Raw genomic sequence first — 13259 nt, forward strand, 5'->3', positions numbered from 1 at the left:
GATTACTGTTCGCAAATAGTTGAGGATTTGGTTTGTCTAGTTTTAGGGGAATGCGAAGATTAGCCCAGGATAGGAAACAGTGGAAGTACCTGTCCAAACAATCTTGGGACTGACGACATTATGATGATGTAGTTAAATTTAAAATATTTAGAATATATTTATCGCAACATTGTTTATAAAAACAATTGTTTTTTAGTTCTTTGAAATCTAAAACCATTATTTTTTAACAACGTGTGCTAGTCTGGCGTTATTTAAACATTGCTTGTATATTCAAAAATATAAAGTAAGGAAGTTAGAAAAAAGCAGTCCAAGCATTTTTCGATGACCTACTCTAGATTACTTAATACTTCGTTGGATTTATTATTTAATTTTTCATTTGACGATTTTGTAAAGTAACCTCGTAACATAAGTGTTCCAATTGTCTTTTTAAAACAATACCACGAATGAATTTATAATTAATTAAAACGTTAAACAATAGGCTGCTACGGTACGGTTATTGACATATATTACGCTTAATATTCTTGTACCTAAATTTTTTAAATCATACATTTTCTTTTGATTAACTAAATTTTGTTTAAACCAGATAGGTCGACTGTTGTTCAATAAACATTTCCTCTAAACTTTCTATAACTAATAGAATAGCATAAAATGAAAGTAGGTACCATACGTTAGCGATTTTAGATTTCACAGCATTCAAGCTAGAAGAAGCGCAAAAAGATGCAGAAATAAGTGCAATCCTACCTTTTATTCCTGGATTTCCTCGCAATCTTCGCGAACACTAATCACCACCGACTAACACTAATTTGTCTCACGAATTCGCCTAAAAAGAAAAAAAAAAAACATTTAGTACAATATTCAGTTCAGAAAGTGTATTATAAGTTGAATTTTACGAGCATCATTGATTCGAAAATTAACTGACCGATTAAGTTTAAGTTAGACAAACGATTTTAGGAATAAGCCTTGTATGAGAACGTTTACTAACTTTTCAAATTCATTTTACTGGTTTAGCAATTTAGCTAACTTAGTTGGCTAATGCTTTTGGCTGTTGCAGAACATACTAAATTGCTGATCTCTATTAACGTTCTAATTGAGTGTAGGGTCAAACCACTTGTTTTGCTAGTTGAGATGCAAATAAATCTCAAACTGTTGCAAACAGAGAATTGCACCAGTTGGAATATCGAACTACCTACTATGAACGCAAAGTTTTCTTTATTGACGTAAAGTTTGACGAGTTAAATGTTGAACGTGATGGTAATAACGTTTTCTTTTAGTCGTTACAGGAGCTACGGATGGACTTGGGAAGGCTTATGCGGAAAATCTTGCCAAAAAAGGATTAAACATTGTCCTCATTAGCAGGACGCAGTCTAAATTAGAGGCAGTTGCCTCAGAAATAGGTAATGAATTCGCTTTTCAGTGACTAACTTGCTTATGTACCTACAGCAACTATGTTCCTGATTAGGGAGAATTAACTGATTATATCTGTTCAAGTACTTCAAAGTTTATCAACTTTAGGTTATCCTTCGGTGCTATAACTTTCTGGTTGATAATAATGACGAACTACACTACTAGAATTATGTAACGAAATTACCAATGAGTGTTTCACTTCATTTACAGAAGCTCTCGAGTTCTAAACAGTGTATCCCATCGATTATGTTTTGGTAGTTATAGGTATTTTTGCCTTCTGCGATATATACACTTGAAAGTTTCATATCGGCGTTATTAGCGAAACAAGTAGCTTTAATAATAATCGACACAGTTTAATACTCGATAATTCTTGTTTTTAACTAAGGCAGTCCGGTTGAAATTTCTAACTTCATACTGGTCAATAATCAAAATCATTGACAACAGTGGTTTCTGACGGAGTTAAAATTTTAATAATTTTGCTCCTAGAAAGAAATATTTAACACACTGAATTCATCTTAACATTTCTAGGCATTTTTATAAACTTTTATTAAGTTGTTTATTTTACTATTTTTCACAATTTGGCCGGACTATTTCTTAACAACACAACGGTCGCGAAAGTTTAAAAAGACATAACTTCATTTATAGTTTTCTGTGTATTTAAAAGCTAATATTCGGCAGATATAAAGGACCCCGCTAGATCCTTACGGAAAATAGTCCCGTATCAAACTTTTAGAAACAAAATTATTTCAATGTCGACTTACCAGGTTTTACCTATTTCTGATACAAGGGACTTTAAACTTGAATTACTATTGAAACTAGCCTTTTTTAAACATTTGAAAATCGAGCAAAAATTATTTTGTTTTCATTTCTTTTTAGAAAAAGAGTACACTGTTCAAACGAAAGTGATTGCAGTGGATTTTACAGAACCAGTAGAAATTTACCATGTTATAGAAAAGCAATTGGTGGGTTTGGAGATCGGAACTTTAGTGAATAATGTTGGAATGAGTTATCCCTATCCTGACTACTTCCTCGAGCTTAAGGACAGGGATAAAACGTATCCAGAAATTATAAATTGCAACATTTTATCGGTAACGAACATGTGCAAAATCGTGATGCCGGGAATGGTGGAAAGAGGTCGAGGGGTTGTTATCAATATATCGTCAACTGCAGCTCAAATTCCAAGTCCTTTACTCACCGTCTACGCCGCTACTAAGGCATACGTTCAAAAATTTTCGGCCGACCTAGGAGCCGAGTATGCAAAACATGGCATAACTGTTCAATGTACTTTACCCGGTTATGTGGCAACAAAAATGTCAAAAATACGATCGTCTACGTGGATGGCTCCTAGTCCGAAGAAATATGTCACGAGCGCTCTCAGAACTGTAGGTGTACAAGACAACACCACCGGCTATTTCCCACACACGCTCCTCGTAGGGGTTGTTCATACCCTCTACGCCTTATCGCCAAAACTTGCCAAGTGGTTCATTATACGAACTATGGAGAATATTCGAAACCGTGCGAAACGCCGAAATATTTATTAAACTTGTAATAATGATATAATTTTTAATAAACAATTTGTTAGTTATTTATGTTTATGCTTTTTATTAAAAAAAAAAAAGAAAAACCCTCGTTGTAAAAACAAATTTCAAAACGTAACAGGAGATAGTATTCTTTGGTAGAAATAAAGTTTGGAGGTATATATATAAAAAGGTGAAAAAGTGATGCATCGATTGGAAATTGAGACCAGCCCGCCTACCCAGGATGAATCTGAAAACACCCCTATTCATGTACAAATTGTTAACCATAATTACGTGAAATTAAAGTAAAACATTAGAGTACGATGCAATACATTAAATTAAATGAATTTTATGTTCTATACGTACATATTTAATTTGAATTTTAATTGCTTTCATAACCGGGCGGTTTTGTAAAACATTTAATTTAACATAAATATTTAAATTAACCAAGTACAATGTTTACGAATCCATTTGTAAACACGGAGAAATGGAGACCTAGTACTGTATTTCCACTTTACTTGATTAAAACATTTCATGTGAACCGTTTTACTAAGTTATGAAGGATGGTTACCATCACTTCGTATGATAAAGCCATTATATGTATATATTATTATCATCATCATCCACTTTTGAGTGTGATTTAAAATAAAGTTATACTGCGAATATAATTTATGGTGGAGGTGCCGGGAGAATTAAAAGTCTAACAAGCGACGTCGTTCTAGTGATACACAGAATCAATTATACTTATTAAACAATTTTGATATCAATTAATTGCAGGGTGGTCACAAAAGAGATACAATTGAAAAAAATCGATTAAATTTTAATAAATTACAACCGCGAACATCTACCTATAACTAGAAGTTTTTTGTAACACGAATATTTTTTTGTTTCCCTGGCATACTACTGTTTTACATTTTTTCTATACTTCCTTTAACACAAATTTCAAAAAAAAAAATGTTCGTGTTAGAAAAGACTTCGAGTTATAGAAGATTGTAGTTTAATAAAATTAAGTCTGTTAAAAAAAGTTTTTTCAAACAAAGTCTAAAAACTATCCCATGCTACACACTACGACCTATTTCAACACAGAACATGCATATAAAATGTCCGTAGTAGTAAAAGAAGAACTGTGTTTGGATGAAAAAGTTTCTTTAATAAATGTGACAACAAAACGAAAGAGAAAGTAATGTCAAGGGACGTTCCCAACTCATTCCATCATTATAATTTTGTTTCACTGCCACGCATTAAAAAGTTTCATTTGTAAAATTCTGTTGTTTTTTTTTTCATAATCTCGGTAAGTATAATGGAAACTTTACGTAACGGTAGAAAATGCTTGGTCCCTTGAGTTTCGTTACAGAGAGAGAGTTTATGTTCCAACTTACTTACACTTTTGCAATAACACGACTGTACCGAAAATTCCTTGATGTTCGTCTTAAATTTCCTTAATTTAAGGTAATTCATTTTAATTCAGTTAATGCTGGCTGGTAGGCGGGCAGTCCTTCCAACATACACTGTGATGCAAAGTTGGAGAATAGGGCGGAAAACCACAGTTAACAGAAGATAAGTGAAAGACCGTTTGCAGTATCATTTACCTAACTGAACTCAAGAAAAACTTGGACTAGAGCATAAAGCCTCAGAATCCTTACAAATGTTAATGAAGTAATTTTGAATTTTGAACCGATGCACCTAATACGTTCAGCATATTCTATATCTATATTAACAGATAAAGTCTTATTGGAAATGAAGAAGAATATCTTTGGAAAATTAAATTAGCTGCTGCATTTCTAAGTTTGTAAAAGTAAGAAGTCAGTATAGGGGAGGCATTTACAGATTACGGTAATGTTGAAAATTCATCTATTGAAGCCTTTAGTAAAGAACCGTGGTCGTGAAAGATTAGAACTTTTCTTTGAACAATTTCCATTTAGCGCGAGCTTAATCATTTTCAAAAGTGGTTACGGCTTAGCGAGCAGGTCAGAAAAGGTAATTAAAAAGATGCTTCGCAATTAGAAACTTCCGCGACAAAAGGTTGCTTCCATGTTTACGTTTTTCAACCAGCTACCAAAATAAGTTAATTTTGACTTGACCAAATTTCGACTCTATAAAATTATCACAGCGTTACCGTAAAAATAAAATAAAAAGCATAAATGTGAATAGATGATTTTTGGATAATTAATAAAATAAACAAACAAATCAGTCAAATATATAAAAGATATTAATTACATTTTCAAAACTCTTCCTAGTGCTTCCACAAAAATTGAACTTATTTTTGGTTCAAATTTGGATAAAACGACTAAGAAAGGAATGCTTTTCAAGGTAGGATAAGCTATTCATTTACAGTCCTAAAGAATTCTTTTGGTAATAATCCAAATAATGCCAGAAAGGAAAGTTATTTTCCTAATTAAGAAGAACTGTAAAAATTTTCATTTAAAGCAGAGAGAATAATTAATTATATGGAACTAAAAGGCACAAACACAAAAGAAATTTTCGTCTATTTTCATTGTTAATTACCTAACTCCGACTGAAATGATGAAATTTAGTTAAAATATATACAGTGCGAAATAAACAAGTGCTCTATAATAAATGAGATAGAAAAAATATTTAGTATTTACTGGAATATTCCTCTATGTTCAGTATCGATTTGTCTAACACACAAGTTTCTTTTTAATATTGAAAACGCAAACGATGAATTAGGGAAAAAATATTCCAAAATCCAGGAAATTATTTCTTCCTCACTTTTACACAAATTGTAATACATACAAATGGTTGATGCTTATAGTTCTAAACTTTAGTAATCTTTTATAGGCTTTCGTAAATTGGTCGAAGCAAACTATTTTTGAATTAATCTTATTTTAATAATAATATCTGACAAACATATTGTTTTAAATTTGATACACAGTATGAGACGTTACTGCAATTACAAGTAAATATGATTCAAATTTAAAACAATTGTATAATATTAAGGCGTGAGCATTAAAATTTGCTGGTATTTATTACAAAAAGAGAGAAATATTAGATATTATAAAAATGATGCTATACCTATATGTGTCGCTCAATAAAATTCATTTCTATGTTAAATTTTCTTCTTCGAGCGCTTTCTGAAAATACTATTATCATTTTACAGACGGACAGATGCAGATGCATGAATGAATTCCATTTTTAACTTTTGATTTATTAAACTTTAGAAGGCATGGAAATCTATGCGAAAGTCATTTTCTATTATATTAAAATTATGCCTAAAATTGTCATGGAAGTTTACGACAATTAGGGTTGCTTTAGTAATTCGCACCATGATGAAGGGATTAGCATATATAATAAGTAGCACACAGGGTGACGAGAGGGAGTAGAAAAGCTCCTCAGGAAACCTCCCGTTTTTTATAAATAAAAGAACCAGTTTTGGACGTTATTTTATAAAATGAAAAAATTAAGGGATTGTTTTCTCAAATCATGCCACAGGATATTAGTTTTGTATCAAAAGTGGGGTATTCCCCTCTGAGGGAAGCTTTTCCTATAGACCTCCTGCTAATGCGTACTAAAACGTGCATTTTGAGAAGACAATTCAACTATCGCCTATCTGGGCCTTCTTCTAGTTTTCGTTTTGTTTCCCAGATTAGGGTTTAATGAGACACCCTCTAGATCTTATGTTGGTGCAGATGAGGGCACCCGACGTCCATGCGCAGCTAATGCTGCTAGTTCACCCGTTCAGTTTTCGATACTGCGGCGGAGTGAACTTTTCGCTGTTCGTACAAATACAGTCGTTTCCTCAATTCTGCCTAGTGCGGTTTACTCTTCGGGGGTTGTTTTTCGAGGTAAGCAGTTGCACATTGCATGACAGAAACTATTTCTTAAATAACAAATACGTTGCAATTGTCATTACATTTTCGTACATTATTATGTGCTTTTATTTGGGGAAAATAAAATTAACTTTTCCACACAAACGTGGGAAAATTTTCGTATCGTACGACTTGTGTACATTTCAATCGTGCAATAATAAAAGTTGTGTAAACTTTGAACAATTGTAATTGATGATGAAAAACAATCAATTTTATTTGATGTTTCATTTATTTTTTCATTTAGTGTTTAATTTTAGGTGTTAAATTATATTAACATTTATATTACTGGACTGGACGGCAAGGGTGCATTTAATATTAAAACAACTGTTAATTTTCTAAGGGAATCTTAAACATTGTAGAAGTTGTGGCGGCAAAACCGAGAAATAATAAATTTCTGGGTACGGCGGCGGTTCATGGATCAAAGAAAATTCCTGGCGATAAACTTTTACTTTTATGTAATAAGTACGAGAAGTTATGCGGTATTGCGGTATAGCCGAAGGAAATTTTGGAAAGGTTACGATTTTTTCGAGCGAAATATTTTGAATTGCTTATTACATTTCGGTCGGTGAAATGTATTCTGTTATGTATGTGTCTTGTAATCCGTTTCCAGAATCGGTTATTCAATCAAGTGAGGAAATTGTAGCATAACGAATTGGTTATTTAAATCGAGGGATATTTTTTCGTTGTGTGCCAGTATTTTTGGGGGAAGCTTGTCGCGTTTCGATGAAATTTACATTCTACATTTTCGTCTAGAAAAGTTTTACGGTGCGGGTATAGGAAAAGTTGGAATTTCTTCCTGTTTTTCTTACTGCCCGGTCAGATAGCATCTTTACCGCTACGTAACGGATTACGAAGTTAAACTTCTTTTTAAACTTCGATAATTTAGAAACCATCTGAAGTAGAATGGCCACGAAATTGTCAGAGACACTTCAGCGAATATCTAACAACAACATAAGAAATTTTCTACCCTGATACTGATAATGAGGCGATTTTTGTTCTAAAAAAATTTCCCTCAACAAGGAATAATAGTATGTGCAAGAAACGGGTTCATCATCAGTTTCTGGGTAGTTTTGTCGTTTTGTCCTGCGGGTTGAGTTATGATTCGGATTTGAAAGTGCCATCGGCAAACGCTTGCCTTTAAGCAAAGGACACGGCAACATTACCCAAAACTTACGAAATACAGATTAATAAAGTATCTGAATCACATATTTATAGGTACTTAGAAATCGCGTGAGGATGTTTCAATAAAAGGTAAACTTTTCAAATCAAAGGACATTTAAAAGGGATATTGTCTTACAACGGTGGAGCTACACGGAGAAAACAAAATTTTTATGACAACGCAAAAATTACAATTTTCGATTGTAAATGACTAAATTTGTCGTACAAATACTACAATTTATTAGGTAATTTGTAATAATCACAATTTTGACNAAGTTTCTTAATTATTACCAATAAATTTCTAATGTCAATCAAAATACCTAGTAAATTTGTTTTTGCTGCAATTTTATTTTTACAAACTCCGGTCCAAATTGTAATTTTTATTATTTTCGCTCACGAAGCAACGGGATAGTGGGATAAATTGCAAATATCGCTTTAATATTGAAGTAAATTTTCCTTTTTCATTTTTTCCGTGTAGGTGAAATATTTATAAAAAAATTCTTGGTAATATGTCCATATTTATGAAGCAAACATACCATAATTAAATTAAAAGAGTAGGAAGGCCTTAGAAAAAGGTAATAATAATTAGAGCGCTTTTTTTACGTTATCTACTCAAAAAAAAATTTCTTGTGATCTTCACTTTTTTGTTATATTTAATAATAGAATCCATTTAAGGTTTCTCGTTTTATGACAGTGTATATTAAATATACGTATTGCATCTGAACATTCAAAATTTCCACAGTTTTTTCTATTGTACTATCACAACAAAACGATGTAAAAGATTTATAAACACAACAAAAGAACCCAAAGAAAACGACCAGAGACGATTAATCATGCCGTCATGACTAAAAGAAGACGTTCTTTGTTTGTAAAAGACTTGAGTTGCAATTTTCTTCAACCCCGAAGCATAAGATTTTATTACGGTTTTTATTCGGTTTACCATGAATTTGAATAAGAAACATTTTTATTTTTTAAATAAAAGAACTACATACTACATACATTTCGACATCGTTAAAATTAAAACCGACATTCGGAAAAATAAAACAATTTATATATAGCGATATCAGTCAGAGTTAGAAGCATACACAAATGGCAGATATTGAATAAGCTTTTTATACTGTAACCTAAAGGTCAATTAACACCACACCACATCAGTATCGTGTCTGTTTGGCCATTAAAAAAATACCTAAATATCTTTTTATAGTACCTGCGTAATTTTTACTTATTTATTTAAGTAAAAAAAAATATCTTGTGTGCTTAATTCTGAATTGGTATTCGTTTTTTAAATATGGAGTGCTTTTAAAGCGATCTGTCACTGGTTCTTAAAAAACGTTGGAGATTCATTTTTTCTCTCTTTTTTTTTGTTTGAAGTGATTGCGATATATTTTTCACATCATTATGTTACTTTTCTCAGTTCAGTTCCTGTACATGCTCCCTTATTTACCATTGGCAACCGTTTTGATTTGGAAAAGAGACATGATACTGAAGCCAGAATAGTTTCTTTAGAGTAAAAGGTCAGAGCCAAAATAGGGTAGTAAATAATTTGTTTGATGTAGACCCGACTTCAATCTTTTTAAATCAAAAAAATATTTACAACCCCATTTCGGCTCTGATCTTTTACACATTAAGTATTTAATAAGGGAAAGAAACGGAATCCTAGCTATAATTTTTCAGGCTTTCACTGTCGTCGTGCATTGATTCGATATTGTTTTCCGGATTGTTTTGTCGTTCCTTTGATGACGGCATCTTCAGTGGAGCCAGAATATTTTATATTATCCATTTCCAAGGATTTCAGAATTTGTTGCATACTCTTTAGTTGGGCTATTAATAGAAGGCATCCATAGAATGTCCCTTTGTCTCCTTTTAAGCCTCTAATAGCTTTAATGGCCAATGTGAGCCACTTTTGTTCATATTATTATATAACGTTTGATCGTTAATAATAGCAAAAAAATAAAGACAAAAAAGTATTGTAGAAGTAGAAAATACTTCTCATGGAAAACTATTTTAAATGAAATACAAAATTCTTTTCTCGATAAAGTATTTAAATGCAAAACAGAAACAGGTATTTTGAATTGCCCTTTTTAAATGCAAAAAATCACATTTTTAAAGACATTATCTAGAAAAAACAAAAAAATAAAAACCTAAGACGACCATAATAGGCAGGTTGTAGTTGCTGGGTTGAAGTTTATATTCCAAACTTACCTAATAGTTTTTAAGATATAAAATTTCTTGATATTCAATTTCACTAACCAAAATACATTTTTAAATATATTTTATTTGCATTGAGTTGCAGTAGTAGAATTTCATTGGAATATTTGTTTTTTGACAATTCAAATCAGGTAGGTATATATATTCACTGAAATAGAACAGGAGAAAATGGCCTATTTTTGACACAAAAGACTTGAACTGCAATTTTCTTATTCAAATTGCAGGCATAAGTTTTATTACACGGTTTTTGTTCTGTTTGGGTACCATGATTTTGAAAAAGAAATTACTTTTTTTTTAATAAAAAGAGTGGATATGGGTTTGCACTGCTGAAACGTCGAGACTGAATAAAGGTAGCTTGTATTTTAAGTAAAAAAAAAGATGTATGTATGTATGTATGTATGTATGTTTCAAACGAATCAATCGTTTTGATTAGGGCGAAAAAGTTGAACAATCAGTTGTTTTTTTTGTTTCTTTTTTTCCGAGCATGTATTACTTTCATCGTTTGAAAACGACCACAAAATAAAGGGCTGAATGTAACACGGCGGTGAATTTGAAGGAGCATATTCAGCACTTCGAAATCCAGCTTTGCTAACCCAGATTTTTCTCTCTGACTGTCTATTTCATTCGGCTATGTTAAGTGTAAAGTGTGAAAATCAAACTTTTCAGTATAAGAAAACATTAATTTGTTTCCTGTATTTCTGATTTGTTCAAATCTCGAATTGCAGTTACGAAAGGAACTTAGTAATCGATAAATTAATTTATTACTCTTGTTAATTACTTTTCGATAATGTTCTCAAGCCGTTCGGTTGCCGTTAGTGACAGCTTTCATTTCAGAAGCTGTATGAACGCAATTCTGCGGCGGCAATGCGAAAATTCTTCGATTTATGAATTGGTCGACTTTTTTAAAAGTCAATAACATACCTTAACAAATCAACGAGCAAATTAAATATAAAAAAAGAATCGCAATCGGAATCGAAATCGGCGCAAAACATATTTAAATATAAATTAAAAACTCCGATTTCTGACTTGTTTGGCAGAAATTAAAACGTTAATCAATTAATTAAACAATTGTTTCGAACCGTTTTGACTTATTAAAATTACTACGCGTGGGTACAAAGCGTTAATGTTGTGCCCAAAGAAGATTTGCCAGCAGATATAATTAATTAGTAGTGCATAAATTCTATTACTTATTAGCAACACAAACTGTACAATAACAATACATGCTCCAGATAGCTACTCCGCCTCTATTTCCGGGAATTCCCTTTGAAAGGAAGTATAATGCCTCAAAGCATACACTACAACTTCTATTGTAAACTGAGCGCTCAACCTTGAGCATCGGCGAAGAGAAGTAAAAAAGAAATTAATAGAGATACACCTTGTAACAGATCAGTAACAATTTGGGGCATACATGAATTCTATTAGAAAATGAACACGGTGCAACCTAAAGGTTAACATACACTATACATCAGTATCGTATCCGTACCGAAACGGTACTGTATTTCCACTGATGGTGGCACTACCGTTAAAGACTTGCTAATTACGATTTTGATTTGAAGTCTAATAATTAATTTTTTAGCTCTGACATAAAACGTCCAAGTAATTACATATTTCTATTTTCAATTTAACATTATTTATTACAATAACTAAAAAATTTAACCACTTCTTGTTATCACGGAGAAGGCACGGGGAAAAACCTAACATAGGATTCTAAACTTGAAGTTCTCTCAGTGTGCAGAGGTCTACATAATATACTGTGCTCAATAATTTAGTTTGCAATGGCAAGAAATCTTACTATATCAGCAATATTTTTCAAATTTAGTGATTTATTCTAAGCTTTTTCCGGATTATCTACGGAAGAAAGCATAATTTTTTTACAATCTGATGTGTTTACGCCTGTTTGTACCTAGTAGAATTTAAAATTTTGGAATTCAATTGATGAAAAAGTTATTATGTTAGTAATACAGTGATTCTGAAAAGTAATCACACAAAATAACGAAACGTACATTTGTGTAAAGTTGCTGCGAATAAATCTAAGGGATGGTCAATGTCCAAAGAAAGTTGGTGAATTGTTCGAAAAAAGAGTTGCACGATTGATTTATAAAGCTGTTAGACATGTGCAATAATAGCAAAACTCGTGCAGTTTAGATAGCAAAGTGTGCACACACGTAACAAATAGCATTTCAGCAGGATACAAAGGTCCGGGTAAAGTTTGAAATGTCGTCACTTAAAAGTTGTAAACTAGAGCTGTCAGATTTCCGTAACTATCTAAAATCTGCTTAGAGAGAAACGTCAACTAACAAATGAAGAATTTGTAAATTAAGACACAGCGTAAGTAACAAGTCTCGGTAATTATCAAAGTTGCTATTTTGTAATGCATCCGACAACAACAAAAAAAAAAACATAATGCTACGAAGTTTCTTGTTACATGTTCAGTAATTGATATCCAGTTAGGATAGAGAACACTCCAAAAGATACAATTCCTCTATTCAACTAAACTTCTAATTGAATATGAAAATGACAATGAATTTTAAGATCATTGTTTATAAAGCCGCAACAATTTTAATAAGAAGTAAAATACTAAAGAAGTTAAAGAAATTTCTTCAGCATTTTATTTTGTGTATTTAAAATGTAAAAAAAAACTGCATATTCTATCTCACCAAAAGATTATTGAATATTAATGACTTTTCAATTTTCTTAAGAAACTGCCTGCATAAATTTTTGGAATTAATTTAACTGAAAGCGGTGTAACATTCGAGTTCATATTAGTTCCAAAAAAGCACAAAAGTTTATAAAACCCGAAGGAGCGCAAAAATGTTAATTTAATCTGTATTATGTTTATGAACAAAACATAGTGAATATATTTTGTGTAGTTTTCGAGGCATAAAAAATTAAGGATCGTTATCACTATCACTAGAAATATTGGAACGCTGGCGTTTTATTTTATTCTAAAAACTCAACGTTCTTTTTAAGTTTACCTAACGACAACACTGGGGCAAAGGAAAAGGCTCTCTAATTTTTAAAGAGCTGTTTGCCAGTTACTACATCTACAAGTACTTTTTCCATTCAGGGTTTTAAATAATGAATTCTAGTTGTTAATTCAAATGCGCAACGCTCTGAAGTAAGATTTTGAATTCATAACCGTTTA

At 31.8% G+C, this 13259-nt stretch overlaps 2 protein-coding genes across 2 annotated transcripts in view; both read left to right on the plus strand.

The window, feature by feature from the left end:
* Positions 1-1264: 1264 nt before the first annotated feature.
* LOC112905618 (very-long-chain 3-oxoacyl-CoA reductase-like) lies at positions 1265-2991 on the plus strand (the record flags this gene model as incomplete). Its single annotated transcript, XM_025978367.1, has 2 exons — positions 1265-1394; positions 2281-2991. Coding segments are annotated over 2 exons (795 nt in total), but the record flags the coding sequence as incomplete, so codon positions are not given.
* Positions 2992-6660: 3669 nt separating this feature from the next.
* LOC108735205 overlaps positions 6661-13259 on the plus strand; it is a 69934-nt gene continuing 63335 nt past the window's right edge. The window contains exon 1 of the mRNA XM_025978169.1: positions 6661-6724. The gene's annotated coding sequence lies outside the window, so the exon portion shown is untranslated. The remainder of the gene's footprint in view (positions 6725-13259) is intronic.

Source organism: Agrilus planipennis, unplaced genomic scaffold (genome assembly GCF_000699045.2).
Source record: "Agrilus planipennis isolate EAB-ADULT unplaced genomic scaffold, Apla_2.0 scaffold15, whole genome shotgun sequence".
Taxonomy (NCBI): domain Eukaryota; kingdom Metazoa; phylum Arthropoda; class Insecta; order Coleoptera; family Buprestidae; genus Agrilus; species Agrilus planipennis.